We start from the raw sequence: 20957 nt of genomic DNA, 5'->3' as shown, positions 1-20957 counted from the left end.
AGATTCGCTGAATGGCTAGCACGTGAAATTAGTTCGAAATTAGTTAGAGACAGTGCGTTGGAATGCCCTCCTAAACAAACTACCTATCACCATTATAAGAAACTACTGTTTCTTACGATGTCACCACTTTGCTACGAAAGCCAAGAAAAAAAAGAGGAAAATTCAAAGTTCATCATTTGAATACTGCTGAAGCGCTTGCACAAACAAAAATTTAGTAGGAGGTGTGTCGCACTTCACTAAGAGCACTTTGTTGGAGTCCACATAACAGGTCTTTCTGGCAGCCTTTCCAGCTCTGGCTACTGCCCCACCTCTGCTAGAATGCCATGCAAAGGAGCTGACGTGCAACACAAGCACAAAACTGAAAACGTGCAAGGAGGAAAAGCCGTGACCCGAGCGTGTGAAGCAGACAGAGAAAGCGGCCAGCAATATCGGATGGGCAGCCCAGCAGGAGCGACCGCGTTACCAACCCGGTGCAAGACCACCGCGTTGCACCGCACAACCAAGGCACTGCAACATCTCCTCGCGCCAGTCACCGACCGAGAGGGTGTGCGCGGGGGCAAGACCGCCGCAGCCATCTGAAATTCAAATAGTGCTCTTCCGAAAGATCATCGGGTCGCGTTTCCACCGGAGCAGGGCGTCAATCAGTCTGAGCTCCACAACTATGGCTGAGGGGACTTCTTTTGCCGACTTTACATAATTTCGAAGCGAACGGGGCCAATCGGCCTGTGAACAAGGACTTGGCCTCATTGGCGTCAAAAGCCTGCAACAATTGAACGCAGCATTGGAGCTGTTGTCCTCTTCGTAACGAAAAGTAGTTCACAGGCAAAACAATCTGAACCATGTTCTCCGCTATTCAAGCCACGGGGCATGATTTCGCGAAATTAGCTGCAAAGCAACAAGCACAATTTGGCTAAGCAAGCTATTGAATAAGAAAAAACGAGAAAATCAATGCGAGATAAAATCTGGCGGTTTCGCGCAACAGCTAGACGAACGTGAAGCATGGGGCCAATGTCTCATTACAGTGGATGTGGATTGATCGAAGATGTCAATAAAAGAAACAGCCCATTTTTTTTTATCCACCAGAGGCCCAATTTAAAGTTATTTAGGTTTCTTCAGGCTTTTCGCAGCGCAATTACGTTTTATTAGGTCTAAAATAACATTGCAAGAACAACCATAATAGAAATGCTCTAGATCAAGAAAATCTCTATTACACCTATTTATTCTTTTCTTTTTGTTTGTATGCCAAATCAAGAAGGAGCGCTTTGTTAAATGCTACGTGTAAGGGCAGGGAACGCTAAATGAAATATGCATATTTCGGTTTCATTAGAAGACCAGCAAAGAAAGTTCATATGGTAGTGTAATATGTATAATTTGTAGTTATCTCCATCGTCCTTTCCTAGCTATCATTGATAGGGCGCTTGTCGAATGAAAAAAGAAAAAGAAATGGAAGGCCCAAGATTGTTCTGAGCTTTACACTCATTTAGAAGCTTTCTGTGGGGATAAGGTATCCATGTTGACTGTTAGTTTAAAAAAAAAAAGCGAAGCTGCCTGATTAATACGACGAAATTTTTGCCCATAATTATTATTGCGGTAAAATATTTTTTCAGAGGCGCCACGCGCCGGCTGCAATCTCCCCTTCATGCCAGCTGAAGAAAGTTTCTTTCTGACGTCACCAATAGGCAGGAAAACGGAAACCCGTTACCAAAAGGCCGCAGACGGCCTCCATCGTTATATTTTCAGGAACGAAACGATAGGTTATTACCCCGAGGTCAACCGCGCCTCCGTACTCATCTCAAACGCTGCACTGATGCAGGTTCACCGTTAATGGTCTCCAACTCTTACAGGGAAGGAGCCCGTCAAGGCGCACAACGGAAGGAGGCAAGGCAACCGAGGAGCCGAACAGCAGGACGCGTTTGCTCAGCAAGCCGTGGCCGATCAGTGCGAAAGACTGATGTTCCCGCTGGGCGTGGCGGTGGAAGTGGATCAGGCGTCCCCGCCGCTCGAGGCTTCCACGCCTTCCGCCGCAGTGAGGGGCAAGAGGGAAGGTAGCGACTTCTCCGCGCAGTGTGTGGCTTGCAGAGTGAAGAACAGCGGGCAGTCCGCCGCCATTGTCCTCAATCCTGACATCTCCGCGTTTCACAGAAAAGAGGGAGAACGCCACCCTTATATAAATGCACTGAGCGCGCGCGGCAATATGGACACGTAGCAAGCGCTTCCCGGATGGGTTACACGGCGGAGATAATGCTCACATGGGTGAGTAGTTTTGCAAGGCACCTATAGGGGCATGTGCGCGGGATCATGTCCTCATATCAGCCGGTACGAAGTGGATTAAGTATATTTGTGCGGACGTGAGTGACAAATCGTTACTATTAGTTTATCGATTGTATAAAAGGGAAATTTTACCGCCGCTACAGATCCAGAGCTGGACATGTTCATGCACTTTTGGCTGCTCATTAGACCATTGTACGCTTCTTGTAACTACTAGTTTTAATTACACTGAAAGGAATACGAGAGCTCTATTTTAGGCTAGACACAGCAAACGTTGTCAAACACGGCCTTAGTGTGGGTAGCGAGTCGTGAGCACTTGTCCACGGTGGCTTCTAGAAATCCAAACTCCTTTACTGATGCCTTGTAAAGACACAGAGAACGGAGATGCAAAAACAAAGCTATCAGATAGAGCTTGGCAAAGCCGCAGCCGCCCCTTTTACTTAGTAGCGGCTTGGCATTAATGCTTTTTAAACAAAGGCACAGTGTAGTAACAGTGTAGAAGAGGTTTTGATTCAGGAGGGCACAGGTAGAAGAGAAGGAAAAGAACGATGTTATACTTTGCTCAGACAATATTTACATTTAGTAAACACAAGTACCGGCAGCAAAAAAAAAAAGAGAAAGAAAAAGGAGAAGTTATATTTTAGCATACATGGCAACCAAATAACTGTTCGACGGCCAGCACAGATCAAAATTATTATACACATATGTATTTAAAAGGGATAGAAGACTGTACTCCAGATGTTCTCTACTTGAGTTTTTTCGAGGTTTGGGCGCTGTCTAGGTCTGCGCATGCTTTGTCATGCAACTTGATTCCCGGGTGTCTAGCTCAGGAAGGTTACGCTTAAAAGTTATAATTTTAAGTTTTTAAAGTATAAACCGGGAACTCAAGCGCCATTTATAAAAGTGATGTATTTTCATCACTCCTCTTTCCAGAAAAAGATGTGCATGCCGTGGCTGATGTCCGCACCAAGTAGCAATAGTTTAAATAATAAGAAAAGAGATGCAGTTATGAAAGAGTAATTTCATTGATCTCTGAAGAACGTACCTTGTCAGTTTTGTTGCGATATGATGCACATGGTGTTCCCAAGACATGCTGGAAGAAAAAACTGCTAATTGACTTTTAAACTCTTGAACATCATCTAGACACCGTGAATTTAGTTTCTCGAGGAAGGAGGGAAGGGGTTTTTTTGTGGTTGCGATTCAATACAAGCTGCCCAATAAGAGGCGCAAGGATAAGAGCATGGCGTCCTAGAGCTCTGCTGAATGGTACGCACGCGGGGCCCACCACATGAAACTAGGGAGCTCATGGCATACGACTGAGAGGAAATAACTCCATAACTTGATGAATGAATATATTCTGATGCATGAGTGAATATATTGTCAACAATGTCGAGTTCTCGTGCTCAGCAACGAACTCTTCAGCTATTGTTTCGTTGTCTCCGTGACGAATGCCCTTTCGGTTATATTGACGTGATACGGTTACCATCAGTCATTAGTTCTTTTAGTCACGTGGAACTGAGTCCTAAAATTACGCTTCTAATGACCATTTACTGCTTTGTTCATGCTGCCACCACAGATCTAGAGCGTACGCTTAGTTCGTCCTTATGAAAACAGCTTGTTCTTATAAACTGATGGGCTCTCAAGGGGCCGCAAGCGAGGACGGTGAGATGTAAACTCACAGTCTTGGCTTACATTTGGCGCACGTTGAAAAGTTTTTCTTTTCTTGACACCAAAAGAGTTTAGAAAAAGTGAGCTTATGCGGTAATATTCCATCTTAATTTTCCTTGCAGATCCTCCTAGCCATCTGCGTATCTCCCAGTGTACTGGCCGGGTACCCAGAAGATTCGGGCATTGTCCTCCCTAGAATATACGCGACGGTCGTGCCCAGAGGCCTCCCGTCAAGGCCACAAGGTTTTCCAGCAGTGGCACACAGAACAATCACCCTACCACCACCAAACTTGGCAGCTGGAACATTCCATGGCATTCCCCCGGTGCTCGAGAGGTATCCACTGCCGTTATATCCACTAGCGCCGCCTGAAAGTGAACCACGTCCGGGCGGAGTGTTCCCTGCCTCTGTGGCCCGAGCACCGCTCTTCCAGCTACCACATCTTCAGGCACGCCCGTTCCATGGCGTCTCTGGCCCCTTACCGGCTGTTGTTGTCAGACCGGTGTCTCCAGCACCTGCCGTGGGTGGTTCTATTGTGGGCGGAAGACCGGCAGTACGTACTTTCGTGCAGCGCGTTCCTATCGTCTCCAAGGTCGGCACTCCTGCTGTGATACCCGGTGCTTCTCATGAGCCTGCTTATGTGAGTACACTAAATCGTGTCTTTGAGAAACACAAGAAAGGTCGTAGGATTCTAGTACTGTGGTCTTTAAGCTGCGGACGCTACCAGATTCTATTCATCCCTCTTCTAATCCATGTGGATTGGCTTGGATATCGATTATATCTATTTAATGGAATCTGAACACTGAACTAAGCCTAACCATCTATTGACGCTTCTGTTATGCGCAGAAGAGGAGAGAGAGCGCCTATTAACCCGTGCTGCTATATACCGAGCACTATGTGAAGCAAAATTAATTTTCATTCTCAAAGTTTTTACAAGCACAAAGAGCAATTTGCCTTTTTAGCGCTGTATTTATTATTTTTCTCTTAACGTAATCGCAGCCACCGCACCCGTACAAGTTTGGCTACGAGAGCGTGGACGAGTTTGGCAACACCCAATTCCGGCACGAAACCAGCGACGCGCAAAACACAAAGCGCGGATCCTACGGCTACACCGACGTTTACGGCATCTCACGCCGGGTGGACTACGTGGCCGACGCGAACGGCTTCCGGGCGAGAATCCGCACCAACGAGCCCGGAACGGCACCGTCGGCACCCGCCGGCGCAGTGTACGACGCTATACCCGTGGCCGTCAACCCCGCTGTCATCAAGGCCCAAAGGGGCGGCGTGCTTGTCAAAGCAGGAGTTCAAGCTGGAGGATCGGCCGTGGCAAGAGGAGCGGCGACATATGTTCCTTCACACGGCCAACATCCAGCCGCGGCCGCGCCAGGAATTGCCTTCCTTGGAGGAATGGGCGGCGGACACCGGGCTGTATTTGCACAGCCTCCAGTAGCGGTGGGAGACACGGTGCCTCCTGTTCATGGGCCGCCAGCTGGTGTGATCCACGGCGCAGGACCCGTTGTTGTCGGCCATCCTACTCTCGTCGGTGGAGGTCCCGCGCCGGAAGTCGTGGCCACCAAAGTCCTAACTGCTCCTGGAGCTGCTGATGCCAGCGGCCCTCACGCGACTGTGGGAGTAATCGCCTTGCAGCCGCACCATCATCACCAAACCGCGCGCCTTGACTACAAAGCCAAGAGTCGCTGAAAAGTATTTGGCTCGCTGGTGAAGTAGTGTTCCCACATGTTCACTTACAAGAAATCTTGGAAAACGAGGTTACAGCGCCCATCGCTTGCATGCACTCGGGGCTACGTGTGAGCCGTCCACTTGTGTTTGTGAGAAGAGCGTATCGAAAACGAATGTAATCGCTGGTTTTCTGTGTTTACATTTCATAGTGCCAATTCATAACAAAAAAAAGGAAAAATCCAGATTTGTTTATGTTTTCAGTCGTTACAGTGATGTCAGTGTGGTAGTGTTATTTTGTGATCGTTTACACGTATGCATAGAAAGCCTTATCAGATGAATTTCATTTTATCCCGCTTCATAACGTAATCATCATATCCCCACCTGAAAAGCATTTTGATGTTTTAGTGCATAACATTCTGTATCATTCTAAAGTGACACGGGAAGGACAGTGAGCATGCTTATTACATGTTTTCATTTTGATATTCTTTTTTTATAGCAGCACTGCCTTCTCATAAGTATCACGGAAGTGCAGTGCTGCTTACAGCCCGCGTTTTCTGCCGAAGCTCTGTACATTCTGGCATGGTAAATGTTACCGGCACCCTGTAATAAAAGCGATGGTTGTTTACTTTTACCCACCGTGCTTATACCTAAGATCTATTTTCTTGCCATTTCAATGGTCAGCAATTTTTGGTGCTTGGCAGCAATAAAATATAAAGCTCTTAAATTTGTTCGTAGAAACTGTCTTCTGCATGTTCTTTTTCCAAGGCTCACTCCACCTAGCCAACAACGCTCGCCTAAAATTTTCCTCCTATGTTTTCTAGTTACGCGGACTACTTCATACTAGGATCACCTTGATTTTGTGCTCTGCGGGTAACTGATATAGCCAGCAGTGAAAAATATTTTCAAAATGTCCGGCTTTCGAACTCTAGGCCGGAAGCACACAAACTGTAGGGACCGTTCTGCCGTTCATGCGAAGGTGTGTGCTTTTAGAAGAATGTCAGGAATTGTAATCATAAAGTGTACGCTTCTTTTGCTGCTTGTTCATCGTGCAAGCAATTATAGATTTTGTGCCGGCTTGCAAGGAACCTAACGGGTTGAGTTGTCCCTGCTGTACTTCCCTTCAATGTTTTGCATAAAGATGCAGGACAGAGACTTAACGGAGGTAGAAAACGTATCATCTGTGCTTACCTACGGCTTTGCCTCTGTAGCATTAAATAAATCAATTCAATACTGAATTCTTACTATTGCCATTAGTCGCCTCGATTAAGAAAAAAAAATCTAATGTTTTTTCCCAAGTGCCGAGTAACAAGGCATGAGTTAACTTGTGAAATTAATGCGATCTCGAAAGCGCAAAGAGAAATTTATGCACCCTATATCTATTATATTAGCTTTATTTTAGACGCATGAAATAAGCAATTAGAAAAGTTCTACCACTGGACTTGGCAGAAACCAAGCACCCCATCTCTGCGAATCATCAAGTTGCAGCGTATTTCGCGCTGGGAGGCAAGAAATTCTCTATGCAAGTACGGCTTTACCGGTTAGATGAGTGCGAAGTACCCAATTTTCACTTTTGGGTGCACTGACAACCAGGCGACCCGAGGACCACGTGACGACTTTCCTGCTTATTTTGTTCAAAGTGCTGTGGCTGTCTTTAAGGATTCGTCTTTTCTTTCGGCACTGCGAACATGGTGTACCTTAAACTGGCAATACAAGTGGGGGATGAAAAATGTGGGCGATATTAGGGTAATCTTAGGTCGTCATCCAGCCTATTATCCGAGCAATACTCTCGTATGCACTTGGCCTTCTCATCAGGATCAATGTTATTGCCTAATAACACTATTTCATTTTCAATATCGCCATACTGGGCGGAACACTATTCGGGAAGTGTGACAGCATTTAAAAAAGGTAACAGAAAAAGTCGGAACGTTTATTTTTTAGCACCTTTCTTATCAGTGTCGTGGAGTTCTCCGCTCAGTATGGCATAATTTTGTTCTTCAACTGCACCTATCATATTGCGATAATTTTGGCAAACCATCGAAGTTGAGAAGGAATATCGAGAAGCGCGCGTGTCTGTCCGCTAGCACTGCCCTGTAACCGCGGCGAGCCTGGATGCGTGCATCACCGCAACGCGTGGTCGCTGTTGAACGTACAGAAACAGTGAACACGCCTGTAGAAGCCAAGGCGGCAGAAAGGAGGTCGCAGGTAGGGCATGAACGCGAATTGCCGTCCATAAGTGAGCGCTTATGGAGCACAGAAAAAAAAAAGTATATTGCTTTATTCTTCTTTCGAGTCCCATGCCTTTCGTTCTTAAAGCGTCTAGTGATCGAGTCGAGTGGCAAGATTAACAAAACCAGAGTGGTCATACCAGTGGTGAAACTCATAACGTATGCGCAACAGGTATCGCTTTTACATCCGCTTTAATATGCCCACTTTTCTCCTCGTTAAAGAACGATAAAGGGGCCATCGTGAATACTGTTCCTCGCGTCCCTTGGATTCAGTCTTGCACAGCTGTTTCGCAATTCGACAACGGTAGTTCCGCTCTGGTCACCAGGGTGCGCGAGATAGAAGTACTGAGGGTCAAAGGAAAGCGAACATTGAGGCAGCTCGGAGAGTGACATTCCGAGCAACCCAAGAACCAGTGCCGTAGCGCAGCGTATAAAAGAGAAGAAGCGTTGGCCACGGTATATAAGCAGGTAACAAATTGCTGGCGCTCGAGCGCTTCACAGCCGAGCGGCTTGGCAGACCGGTACGCATGCTGGCAGGCAGGTACGCAATCTTGTAGGCGGGCAGTGGTCACAATGTCCTTCAAGAGCAGCCTAAAATAATCTGCAAGGAAAAAAAAAAGAAATAAAAAGCCGCAAACTACAAGGAGTATAGCACGCAGAGACCAGGCTCCATTCGGAAAAGGGAAAACGCTAGCTCCTCAGTATGTCACCGAGAAACCGGTCGACTACACGTTCCTACGATACAAGGAAGAAGAGGCATCTGCAGCAAAGGTGGCGGCGATGCAAGCTTTCTCAGCGAGGGAAAATGGAAGAAGGAGGGGGGGGGGGCAGTTGGTTTCCCTCGGTGTTTGTTATGTTCGCACGAAATGTCAGCCCATGTGGCAGTGGCGGCAGCGGTCGTCGAGTGCACTATCTCGCATCGACCTTGGGTGTCGACAGGTGTCTCGGTCGTCGGGTCGCATTTTCGCGGACCAGATGACCCCACGCGCCGTCGCAGGCTGCGGCATGTGAACGGGGTGGAGCTTAGCGAAAATAGCCTCGCCGGCACCAGTAGCTGTGGGAACCCGTGCGTGGGCTTTTTTGAGTGCGCTTGGAGCCAACAGGCGTTTTCTGAAGGCCGGACGCTTGCTGCCTTATTTCGAGCAGAGATTAATAGCGGATAACCATGCCAGGTCGGGAGGCAGGGTCGTTCTTTGATAGCGCCAGCGTGACTAGATCTACGTGATTTTCCCGCCAGACTAAATTAGACGAAAGTTAAAGAGTGAAATTCTTCAGATGTGTCGCTGACGTACAGTATGAAACATTTATTTGCTCGGGTAAGAAGCGCCAAAACGGCTTTAACATGTTAAAGCTGTTCGTCTCCCGCAAAGCCTAAAAGCGGTTGGGTTGAACTGCTTGATCCCTATCGTTCTTTCCACGTCACAAGTCGCGAAGGATTCCTGAAGTGCATTACTCTATAAAAATACCCGTTTTTCTTAGGAATATCCACTGTTAAAACGAAGAGGCAGGCCTGCAGCAATGCGCATAATAACGACTGGCCGCTGCCTGGGTTTAGTACAAAAGGCAAGCTTAATTTCTTGCCCAGAAAAATATCTACATCTGCACGGTATTGGGCTAGAACACATATAAGTAGCGGCTGAAAAAACCCACGAGTTACTGCCTGAGCATTTAAAGCGCATTCACAAGCAATATCAAAAGCTGTTTTCATCAGCGCTCACGTACAAATGAGTAAAGGACGCGAAAATGGGAAGGCGCAGGTATCTATTGGTTCGTTAACACCTGACAAGATAAAATAAATTTCTTAAGTGTTTGTGGTTTCATTTTCCTCAAGGGAAATGTTTGTTTTTGTGCTCTGTAAACATGAAAACCATGATTTTCGCCGCATGTTGTCGTTGCAGTCACGCAATGGTATTTATTGCAAAAGCATCTCATTGCAGTGTATTTCTTGAGGAACTCGGAACTCCACATCGACTTTCACTTGCGGAAAGGGGCCCGGGAGAATACCCAAGCCTTAGACGTCTACGCAGAAGAAAAGCCCGGAAATATGGAGCGATTTTATCTGCCGTTATCTGTACAGCATTGTACCGAAAAGATTTGTCTTAGTAAAAGTAGAAGGCAATAACAAATGAGGCAGCCTAAGTTCGCTAACCTACGTTTCGTCAACACAAGTTCTCTTGTCAAAATGTTGACTAGAGTGCTCGATCTATGTTCATTTTGGATTGTGTTGTCAAGAATCCCATCTTCCTGCCTTCTCTCCGTCATGAATCTTAGTACTAGAGGTGCATACAATGAATGACCAAACAATCGAAAGAATGAATGAATTTGTTGACTATGAGTGCTCAATGAATTCCTTAATCATAATGATTTACTACCGGTTGGAAAAGTGAATGAACCAAGAAAGCGGATGAAAATTTTATTTCTTGAAACCTGATATCGAAGTGACGTTTCCATCTCTCTCCAGATGCTGAGTATTGCATGTAGACCGCGCTTGTTTCTTTCATGATTTTTTAACTGAAGTGTTAAGCTGTCCTGGAACAAAACATTAAATTGTCTTTGGTGGTGCATTTATTCTTTCTGTCGATAGCACTTAAAAATGACGGCAAACACTGCTGACAAGCACTGCACATCGCGAAATGTTTAGATGAGTGCAAATAATTACTGAGTCTAAATTAAGCCTCAGATGAGTGCAGCTTCTTTAGCGAACAGCACCTTTCATTAAATTGCGTCACACGGACACGCATACGGCTCGACATGGAGATGCGGCCTGACATGGAGACACGGACGAGCGCTCCGTGTGTTTCGTCCCTTTGTCCGTCTCGAATTTTAGCGATCCTGAAATTACATTTCAGCACCAACAAGCCCGATGTACTATTCTTGTGCACTTAGTTTCATTACTAGCCGACTACTATCTTCCGCATTAATTAACAGCCATTAGTTCAGGACGCAACGGTTTCCTAAAAAAAATGTAAGACAAGTGGCAGTGAATTATACAGCTTTCGTATCTTCTGCGACCAAAGCTGCAGCTCTACTGACAATAACTTGAGCCACATTTTTGAAGATGAAATGTATCTATGGCTAATAATACCTGATTGAGGTCGTGGACCGCATAAAAGGAGAATAAAGTTTGGAATTATCAAATGTGTTTTATTTGCCAAAGTCTGAAAATGTCTTAATTGCACCTAAAATCCTAAGGGAGAAGAAAAACGGCGACACAAAATTCCCCAAGCGCAGTGGCTGTACTAAGTCAGAGCTGCTGTGGTCGTTGAAGTGCTTTCTTTTCTCCCACAGCGCTGCACAGGTATGGCATGTTCGAATCACTGAAGGAGCATGAAAGTAGTTCTGGTAATACTTAAGTACAATTCTTACGCTAACCAAGCCTCAATATCAACGTTCGAGTGAAATCATGGCCCTTATCGCCTGTAAGCTATGTTAGCTTCGAGCTCACACTCTTGTTGAAGGAAGACGCCGTTTCTTAGACATAATGCAGTCAGATTAGTAAACATAAAGGGTGCAAGTAAAAAAACCTTACAGCTATGCAGACAGTTATAGCGCTAGAAGGAATCTTCTTTAGTTTCCGGAGTGGAACGTTTGGTTACCTCATTTAGTGAGCTTATCCAGCTGCTTTTCAAAGACAGCCCACTCTACATCTAGCTGAAAGTTTCGTCGTCGTACACCTGTGGAATCCAGAAAACAGGATTGAGGGAAGCACTGCTGGCACGTCGGCGACGTTCGGTCCAAGGTCCTCAGCGGTCAGCGGCTTAGCTGCGCACAGCACGTGTCGCTTTTGGCACTGCTACTGCCTGAGCACGTCGTTTTTTTCTGGACGCTAAGTGTGTACACAATGTTCCTTTACATGGGGGGTCGACGCACACGGTGCAGTCAAGGCGACGGCTTATTTCATTTCTTTAAATGGCCCTAGAGGACTGAAACAGATTTATATGTACTTTCGAAGGCTATTGCCTAATATAACGCAGCTTGCGTGCCCGTGCTGAAATAGCAAGTTTTGGAATTATGTGCTTTGCAATAGCTTCTTTGGATTCGTGGGCAGCTAGCCATTGCTGTACTTGTGTGGCTAAAGTAATGCTTAGATAGACTGCACACTGAAATATTCAGGCTGCCCGCTGGTCGGGAAATAGCGTATTTTTTGTCGACCGAGGCAACTTGCACTGCAATAACGCTACTCTTATGAAAGCTTTATTATTCAATATTTTCACGTAGGCTCCTCAATATCTTAGCGCAGAACTTAGCGCACAACGGAACCACGCGTATACTGAGCTGCAACATAGCGTCCGAGATGCACAATTCAGCGCACGTACTGCTTTGGCAGCCTACCCTGGCAATACTTGACTTTGAGCCCAGCAGAAGTTTAGGCTGCGTATTTCCTTCACGCGACCGGTGACGGTAACTAAATCTGCGCACGTATTTGTCCTTGTAATGTTCGCCTACAAAAGATTGTGGCGGGAAAAATTGCAGGATGTTGAGTTACGACTAAAATAAGCAGTCGAATTATTTTGCTAATGGTAGTACATGGCGGCACCTTTGCAATGGGCCCATGCTTATACAGGATTTTAGCTAATCTCGTCGCATCAAGTTTTGTCAGGTTACTCATAGAAAACAGCCATATCCAGAAGAATCAATTATAAAATGAGGCACAGACAGTGTGAAATAAAATTTGTGAATAACTGTGAAGCGGCAATGAGTTTTTTGTGTGACATTTGGCGACGGGCGCAAAGATCTATTCGGTTTAAAAGTAGTACCAATGTCACATTTGTTTCGGAGATAATTTCGAAACAGCCTTCTGTGCGCTTTACATTCATCCAAGAGCACAGCATAAAATAATGCAAGAAGAAGAAATCAAACTGTCCAAGAGAAACAAAGGTAGAAAACACATGAATAGGAAAGTGCAGGAGCGTAAATTGCTGGGCTAGTTGGTTCATAATGTTGTCAGGGTGGAACCAGCGGAACACAGACGCAGGACAAGAAAAGGAGGTACACACACCACACCGCTGGACTTGCAACTGATTTATTTCGAAGAAAACCACCACATTTAAAGGATTCCCTGCGCAAGCGCACACTCTGGATGAAGGGAACAACTGTATTAAGATAAAAGAAAGTTATATTCTTTATCCGTGATAAAAACCGAAGGATCGCTGACACACTTTTCCTTGTTTTTCCTGATTAGAAACGCTTCAAGAATTTCACGCTCTCGTCTTGTTCTCCCCCGACCGATAATGCTCGTGCGGTGAAGCAAAGGAGAACATCCCTCGCATACCTTAACATGCAAGGCTAAATTGCTGCCAGTGCCTGAATTGAACGTTGTTCGGTGCTGCCTCAGACGTTCATTGATGCACCCTCCGGTTTGCCCGATGTAGGTTTTCCCACAGGACAATGGGATGCAATATACCACCCCTACTTCACACGAAGTGGACCTCGTCTGGTGCTTGGTTTTACAGGTCCCCTTTTTCTGCGGACCACCAGACATACGGGCGCACAAACCAGATAGTTTCCGGGGGGCAGAAAAAACCGCAGTGACACCGAATTTTTGTGCCACTTTTTTTAGACCATGCGATGTCTTGTGGCAGTAAGGAAGCACTTCAATCTTCTTCCTGTTCTCTTGCGATGGACTAGCAGACTTAGCCGACAGTTTCTTCATCTTATTCCCCAGTGATTCAGCCACTGCAAGCAAAACCGACGAGGGAAACCCAGAATCTGACAACCGCGCGACCTGCTCGGCCAGACTTTGCTGCATGACATGTGGGCAACTTTTCTTGAGAGCGTTCGAAAAACACAAATTTGCGATGCTGCGCTTCACCAGCTTCGAATGCGCCGATTCATATGGCAAAAGCGACTTTTTAGTCCTGGGCGAATATTTCCAACACACGTGCCCATCGGGTAAAAAAGTCAATTCTCAATCAAGGAACCTAATGGTCTTGTCAGATGGAATCTCTTTGGTAAAAGCCAAGTTGTTAGAGCATGCGCTAAAAACATTTAAAAGCTGGTCTGCCACAAGAGTGAGCTTGTCAGTTTCGTTTAATTTTAAAATTACTAGAAAATCGTCCACATATCTGAAAACCCTAATAACACGTGTGTCTTGAATGGAATCCTGTAGAATCGAGTCAATTTTTGCTAAAAAAATTTCGCACAGAAATGGCGCTACACACGAGCCAATGCAGATACCTCGGTTTTACACCACGTACTTGCTGTCAAATTGAACAATTGTCGAATTTAAATACACCTTCAACAGCTCAAGGAAAGATTCCAAAGATATGCCACACTTGTTCTGGAAGGAAATTGTCCCCGTTTTTTCAATTAATTCGCGTACAGCACAAAAGAGTTCATCATGCGGAACAGAGTAAAACAAGTCCTCAATGTCCAAAGAGAAGGCTGCATTGGCACCGGGAAAACCGGAACAGAGGCACTCCACCAGGTTCAGTGAGCTCTTCACCCTAAAGGGATCCGTCGGCACCAGACCATCGAAGGAAACCTTGAGGTAGTTGGAGACCACTTTTTGCCAGGAGCCTTCTTCTGTAACGATGGCCCTGAACGGATAACCAGGCTTATGAGTTTTAGCGCTGAAGAACACCCGCAGGACGTCTTGATCACTCTTCCGAACTTCTTCTTCAAGGCGACGCAAATTCAGCCGATTTAATAGCCCCAATGCCAGAGCCTTAGCCTTTCGTGGTTTTAAGTCTGAATTCCTGAAGTTCTTCTCGATAGCCTCGGTGGCTTTTGTCTTAAAAAGTGAAGAAGGCAAAACCACGAACCCACCTTCCTTATCTGCTTGCAGAAGGCTGAGGCCCTCCTGCTGGAAATGGTTGACCAAGGGGCGAAGATCCTTGCTTCTTGAAGCGTTTCTAATCAGGAAAAACAAGGAAAAGTGTGTCAGCGATCCCTCGGTTTTTATCACGGAATAAGAATATAACTTTCTTTTATCTTAATACAGTTGTTCCCTTCATCCAGAGTGTGCGCTTGCGCAGGGAATCCTTTAAATGTGGTGGTTTTCTTCGAAATAAATCAGTTGCAAGTCCAGCGGTGTGGTGTGTGTACCTCCTTTTCTTGTCCTGCGTCTGTGTTCCGCTCGTTCCACCCTGACAACATTATGAACCAACTAGCCCAGCAATTTACGCTCCTGAACTATTATTCTTCTACTCTGGGCCCTTTTCTTCGTGTTCAAGCATCTTCGGATGTTTTATCTTCCTGCGTCAGCGCCATTGCTCTGACTACATATAAGGCAAGAATTCTGTCGCATTGTCTAAAAAGCGGATTTCCGCCAGTGGAAGTCTGCCAGCTTTTCGGCGCTCTGCCACCGTCTTCAGGCCACTGGAAGCGTGTCTGTAGAATACTCAAGTCGGAGCTATATCGGCAGGTCAGACACCTGCGGGATTGGCTGCGGCATGCCTGCCTTCAGATCGGGAATCCCTGGGCGGCTTCTAGCAGGCTTCGTGAACAATTTCGCCTAGCATCCATACTTACGGAAACCTACTGGAACGACCTTCGACGACATTTGCCCAAGAAAAAGAGAGAGCTTGAAACAAGGACAGCTGTGACGTACCTAGAAGGAGCCTCCCTTCCATCGGAGTTCGACAACCTACTGAAGCTTGGCCCTAAGTACGCCCTGGAGCCGCAGGTTCGAAAGCATGAACTTCTGGCAGCTGTGCACAGTATTGCTGGTAAGGCACCACCTGAGGAGAAGAGTTACTGCGTCTCGGAGGGAGTCGGCTGTCTTGCACGGACTTGGCCCAGCCGACATAAAAGAAGCAAGGATCTTCGCCCCTTGGTCAACCATTTCCAGCAGGAGGGCCTCAGCCTTCTGCAAGCAGATAAGGAAGGTGGGTTCGTGGTTTTGCCTTCTTCACTTTTTAAGACAAAAGCCACCGAGGCTATCGAGAAGAACTTCTGGAATTCAGACTTAAAACCACGAAAGGCTAAGGCTCTGGCATTGGGGCTATTAAATCGGCTGAATTTGCGTCGCCTTGAAGAAGAAGTTCGGAAGAGTGATCAAGACGTCCTGCGGGTGTTCTTCAGCGCTAAAACTCATAAGCCTGGTTATCCGTTCAGGGCCATCGTTACAGAAGAAGGCTCCTGGCAAAAAGTGGTCTCCAACTACCTCAAGGTTTCCTTCGATGGTCTGGTGCCGACGGATCCCTTTAGGGTGAAGAGCTCACTGAACCTGGTGGAGTGCCTCTGTTCCGGTTTTCCCGGTGCCAATGCAGCCTTCTCTTTGGACATTGAGGACTTGTTTTACTCTGTTCCGCATGATGAACTCTTTTGTGCTGTACGCGAATTAATTGAAAAAACGGGGACAATTTCCTTCCAGAACAAGTGGGGCATATCTCTGGAATCTTTCCTTGAGCTGTTGAAGGTGTATTTAAATTCGACAATTGTTCAATTTGACAGCAAGTACGTGGTGCAAAACCGAGGTATCTGCATTGGCTCGTGTGTAGCGCCATTTCTGTGCGAAATTTTTTTAGCAAAAATTGACTCGATTCTACAGGATTCCATTCAAGACACACGTGTTATTAGGGTTTTCAGATATGTGGACGATTTCCTAGTAATTTTAAAATTAAACGAAACTGACAAGCTCACTCTTGTGGCAGACCAGCTTTTAAATGTTTTTAGCGGATGCTCTAACAACTTGGCTTTTACCAAAGAGATTCCATCTGACAAGACCATTAGGTTCCTTGATTGAGAATTGACTTTTTTACCCGATGGGCACGTGTGTTGGAAATATTCGCCCAGGACTAAAAAGTCGCTTTTGCCATATGAATCGGCGCATTCGAAGCTGGTGAAGCGCAGCATCGCAAATTTGTGTTTTTCGAACGCTCTCAAGAAAAGTTGCCCACATGTCATGCAGCAAAGTCTGGCCGAGCAGGTCGCGCGGTTGTCAGATTCTGGGTTTCCCTCGTCGGTTTTGCTTGCAGTGGCTGAATCACTGGGGAATAAGATGAAGAAACTGTCGGCTAAGTCTGCTAGTCCATCGCAAGAGAACAGGAAGAAGATTGAAGTGCTTCCTTACTGCCACAAGACATCGCATGGTCTAAAAAAAGTGGCACAAAAATTCGGTGTCACTGCGGTTTTTTCTGCCCCCCGGAAACTATCTGGTTTGTGCGCCCGTATGTCTGGTGGTCCGCAGAAAAAGGGGACCTGTAAAACCAAGCACCAGACGAGGTTCACTTCGTGTGAAGTAGGGGTGGTATATTGCATCCCATTGTCCTGTGGGAAAACCTACATCGGGCAAACCGGAGGGTGCATCAATGAACGTCTGAGGCAGCACCGAACAACGTTCAATTCAGGCACTGGCAGCAATTTAGCCTTGCATGTTAAGGTATGCGAGGGATGTTCTCCTTTGCTTCACCGCACGAGCATTATCGGTCGGGGGAGAACAAGACGAGAGCGTGAAATTCTTGAAGCGTTTCTAATCAGGAAAAACAAGGAAAAGTGTGTCAGCGATCCCTCGGTTTTTATCACGGATAAAGAATATAACTTTCTTTTATCTTAATACAGTTGTTCCCTTCATCCAGAGTGTGCGCTTGCGCAGGGAATCCTTTAAATGTGGTGGTTTTCTTCGAAATAAATCAGTTGCAAGTCCAGCGGTGTGGTGTGTGTACCTCCTTTTCTTGTCCTGCGTCTGTGTTCCGCTGGTTCCACCCTGACAAAAAAGGAAAGTGCAAAATAAAAAAATGCGAAAAGGTGAGCAAATTTCGGAATCGCATGTCCAAAATTCACAAATCTGGCGCAGAGTCACTCTGAAAGGAAAAAACCACTTTCCCGAATTAAAACCCTTATATGCTGTTTTTCATTGCTCCTTATACACAAAGCTTGGCATGAAAACAAAAATAAGAAAAACTGCAATTCCGTAGAAATCGTGATGTTCTCTCCTGAGGCCAGCAAACTTATTTGCTCGTTTCTAATTCTTTCCTTCTGTTTTTCTTTGAGCAAAGGGATAAACCTAAACAGGGCACACGGCGACGAGATTTCACAGGAGATGTCTGCCGGAACATCTCCAACTCTTTCTTTCCAAGGCCAACCCACGACAGCAAAGCGGCGCCTGCAGATGTTCGCCTCTTAGCGCCCGCCGTACATTCATTTTCTATTTCTTTCCATCGGGTAAATATTTGAATACCTACATTTAGCAACAGCGAGTACTTTAGCGAACAGGATCAAAGTCCAGGAATGAAAGCACTCGCCTCGCGCCGATCCTACAAGGTATCGTAAGCACAAGTCTCGTCCAGCAACATTACAGGCGTAGAAAAACCGGACCCGACGACAGCTGCGTTCCGCTACGCCTTGCTTCGCGATGGAGTACTCTACCGAGCGGTCGAAGGTGATCAAAAAAAAGATTTAAAAAAAAATATTAAGAAGAAAATCAGGACCGCACCAGCAATGCAGCCGGCCGCCAATGTTCCATGGAGGCTAGGTGCGCAGCCAGACAGAACGTGCCGGACATTGGAAAGTGGCCTCACGATCGTCCAGCGAATGCAGCCGCTGAAACAGCAGCAGCAGTGTCTTATCTTCCCTTCTCTCTTTCTATCTCTCTCCCTCTCTCGGCATAGCGTTCGAGCCACCTCGAAGACTGGGGCAACTGTGAATTCTAGAGCGTCCAATTTATGCCGGGCATTCGCAGGGCACAAAATCGACCTTGAGGCGCGAAGCACGCTGTCGTTGGGCAGCGGGACGTGTCCTTTCGCTCTGCTTCGTTTTTTTTTTTTTCACGACCGTGTTAGTTTCGTGGTGCCTTGCCTGAATCGGAATCGCACGATTGTTGGCGACACTGCAAGATGACAGACGCACCCTTGCTGATGCTCCTCTCTAGCGCTCGTGCGAGCTTTCTCAAGAATGCAGTGACCGAAGGGAATCCGAGCTGGTCCCCGTTTGGGACACGTGCCTTCAGCGTGAGACGACCAGCTTAGCGCAGGGGGAGAAAATTATTTCGGAGGAAACTGACGTACGGACCGCCGGGTGCTATTCCCAGCCACGGGTCTGCATTCCACTGCGCGGACGATGGGTGACAACGTGAAAATACTAGCAAGGTGGTTTAGGAAAGGGCGTAAGGTGACGTGCACAAGTAGGTGCTCGCCCTCTCGAAACACAGAAATGATGGACCAGCATCAGTTCGCAGACTACAGTGATGTAATATAAGCAGAGATTTACATCATCTCGGAAGCTTTTAGTGAGCTGCGTCTTCTTGGTAGGATTTATGTTTGCGAGTCTGATCGAAATTATAAGTAATCCAACTGACCTCGCTTCGTACAAGATGGCAAATTCGTTTAGTGTTTCGAGGAGCTTCGGGCTGCTGAGCATCGGGAAAAGGAATGCGCGAAAACTGCCACGCATTTGCTGCTACTTGAAGTTGAAGCTTGCAGCCATTGACAAAAAAAAAAAAAAGCAGCTCCACGTGTCTCTCAAAGCGAGGGCAAAGGCACAGGAAGGCCGCAGTGAGCAGTTCTAAATAAGGATGCTATCACAACGATATATGACCGCAGAAACAAGTGATCGAAAAATCTTCAGGACTTTTCTCTTTTAATAGAACTTTCTGACGGGCTAGTTGGTACATCTCTATTAAACAGCGTGCGCTAACAGGGCGTACACAGGAAACTTGGAGACTGGGGAAAGAAGCGCAACTTCCAACTTTAATGACAGGAAAGGTTGCCAGACGCTTTTTTATATCTGCTGGGGTGAGGGTGTGCGAAATGAATTACAGAGGCAAACAACTTCAAACAGCGGCAAAAAAAAGAAACAAAAAAAACACGTGGCGTAACAAAGCTCACCATGCAGACCGAAAAGCTGAATGTAACAGGTGACCAAAGAGTGATAACGGTTGATATGAAGTGCAAAAAACATGAGCAGATAACGGTTGATATGAAGTGCAAAAACATAAGCAGAGAAAACGTAAGGAACAACACGAGGCATATGTAAAAGAAGAAACTTAAAAAGGCACATAAAGCGGCGTGTAAAAGGCGCATAAAAAACAGTAAAAACAGAACAACATAGGGGAATGCAGAGTAAGAGAATACTGCTAAAAAAACATAAGAAAAGAACCTAGACGAAACCATCTCAAACGGATAGTTCCTTTCTAGAAAGAAGAATAGAAGGCGTGCTAACGCACTTGTCTTTTCTTTGGTCAATGTAAAAGGCCTCAATGACTTCTCTTTCACTCTTGTCCGGTGCCTTGGCTAGGAACCTCGTTTCGTGGAACTTGGGACGGCAATCTGTACATTGGCTGCAGTGTATAGGAAGGTTACCTCCCCTCTTGCTATTCAAGGTCACATTGTGCTTTCGGGCGCGCTCATTAAAACATTTTCCTGTTTGTCCCACGTAAACTCTGCCGCACGTCAAAGGGATCTCGTACACCACATTGGCAGTACACTCTGTGAACATCTTTTGATGTTTGATGAGACAGGACTTCTTAACTCGCTTACTGGAAACCATAGGGCAAAGTTTTGCCAGCTTGCAGGGAGCTGAAAAAACCAGCTGCACCCCGTGTCTGGAAACAACTTTTTTTCAAATTGTGTGAAAAACCATGTAGGAAGGGTATGACCTGCAAAGGTTTCTTTTGAAACTCTCGTTTGTCACCTGGATTCTTCAGTTTTTGAAGAAGGCCTTCGGACACGCTATACACGCTTTAATTGGAGTAGCTGCGTAATGCACCGCTGTAAAAGACGCTCAGTTCTACTAATTGTTAGTAAACTAGTAGTACCGGAAGAGAGGCGTACACTGCACTTATATTTGCAGCATTTTTTGCATGAATCCCCGTAATTCGCCTCATCTGCAATCGTCCAAGTGCTTTAACTTGTGCAGCTTATGCGCGTTAAAATTATCAGTTAGATGGCATACAGCTCAATGCAAGCGTCTTTCAGGTAGCACGTATGACGACGCTATTAACCTCTAAGAGTGATTTTTTGAACCTTTGAATACAATGCAAAAGTGTCGGCGGACCATTGAAAGAATGTCGCTTTTTTTTTATCTGCCGTATTTCTCGATGATTAAAGCGCGATATGTGTTTCCAATAAATCCTGCATCAATAGGCTACTGCATTCCAATGACAAAGATTCCACTCTAGTCGGAAACGGGGCTTTATAAGAAAGAAAACAACACAAAAGAAAATGGAGGCGCCGCCA

The 20957-nt window shown here is 46.1% G+C and overlaps 1 protein-coding gene across 1 annotated transcript in view; it reads left to right on the top strand.

Moving 5' to 3' along the window:
• LOC144124289 (uncharacterized) overlaps nucleotides 1-6205 on the top strand; it is a 46802-nt gene extending 40597 nt beyond the window's left edge. Inside the window, exons 2-4 of the mRNA XM_077656925.1 lie at nucleotides 1845-2026; nucleotides 4059-4574; nucleotides 4934-6205. Of these exons, the coding sequence (XP_077513051.1) occupies nucleotides 1845-2026; nucleotides 4059-4574; nucleotides 4934-5635 (1400 nt within the window). The 3' untranslated portion in view covers nucleotides 5636-6205. The remainder of the gene's footprint in view (nucleotides 1-1844; nucleotides 2027-4058; nucleotides 4575-4933) is intronic.
• Nucleotides 6206-20957: the final 14752 nt, after the last annotated feature.

This window comes from Amblyomma americanum, chromosome 3 (genome assembly GCF_052857255.1).
Source record: "Amblyomma americanum isolate KBUSLIRL-KWMA chromosome 3, ASM5285725v1, whole genome shotgun sequence".
In the NCBI taxonomy this organism is placed as follows: domain Eukaryota; kingdom Metazoa; phylum Arthropoda; class Arachnida; order Ixodida; family Ixodidae; genus Amblyomma; species Amblyomma americanum.
This window is presented reverse-complemented; position numbering and strand designations above follow the sequence as displayed.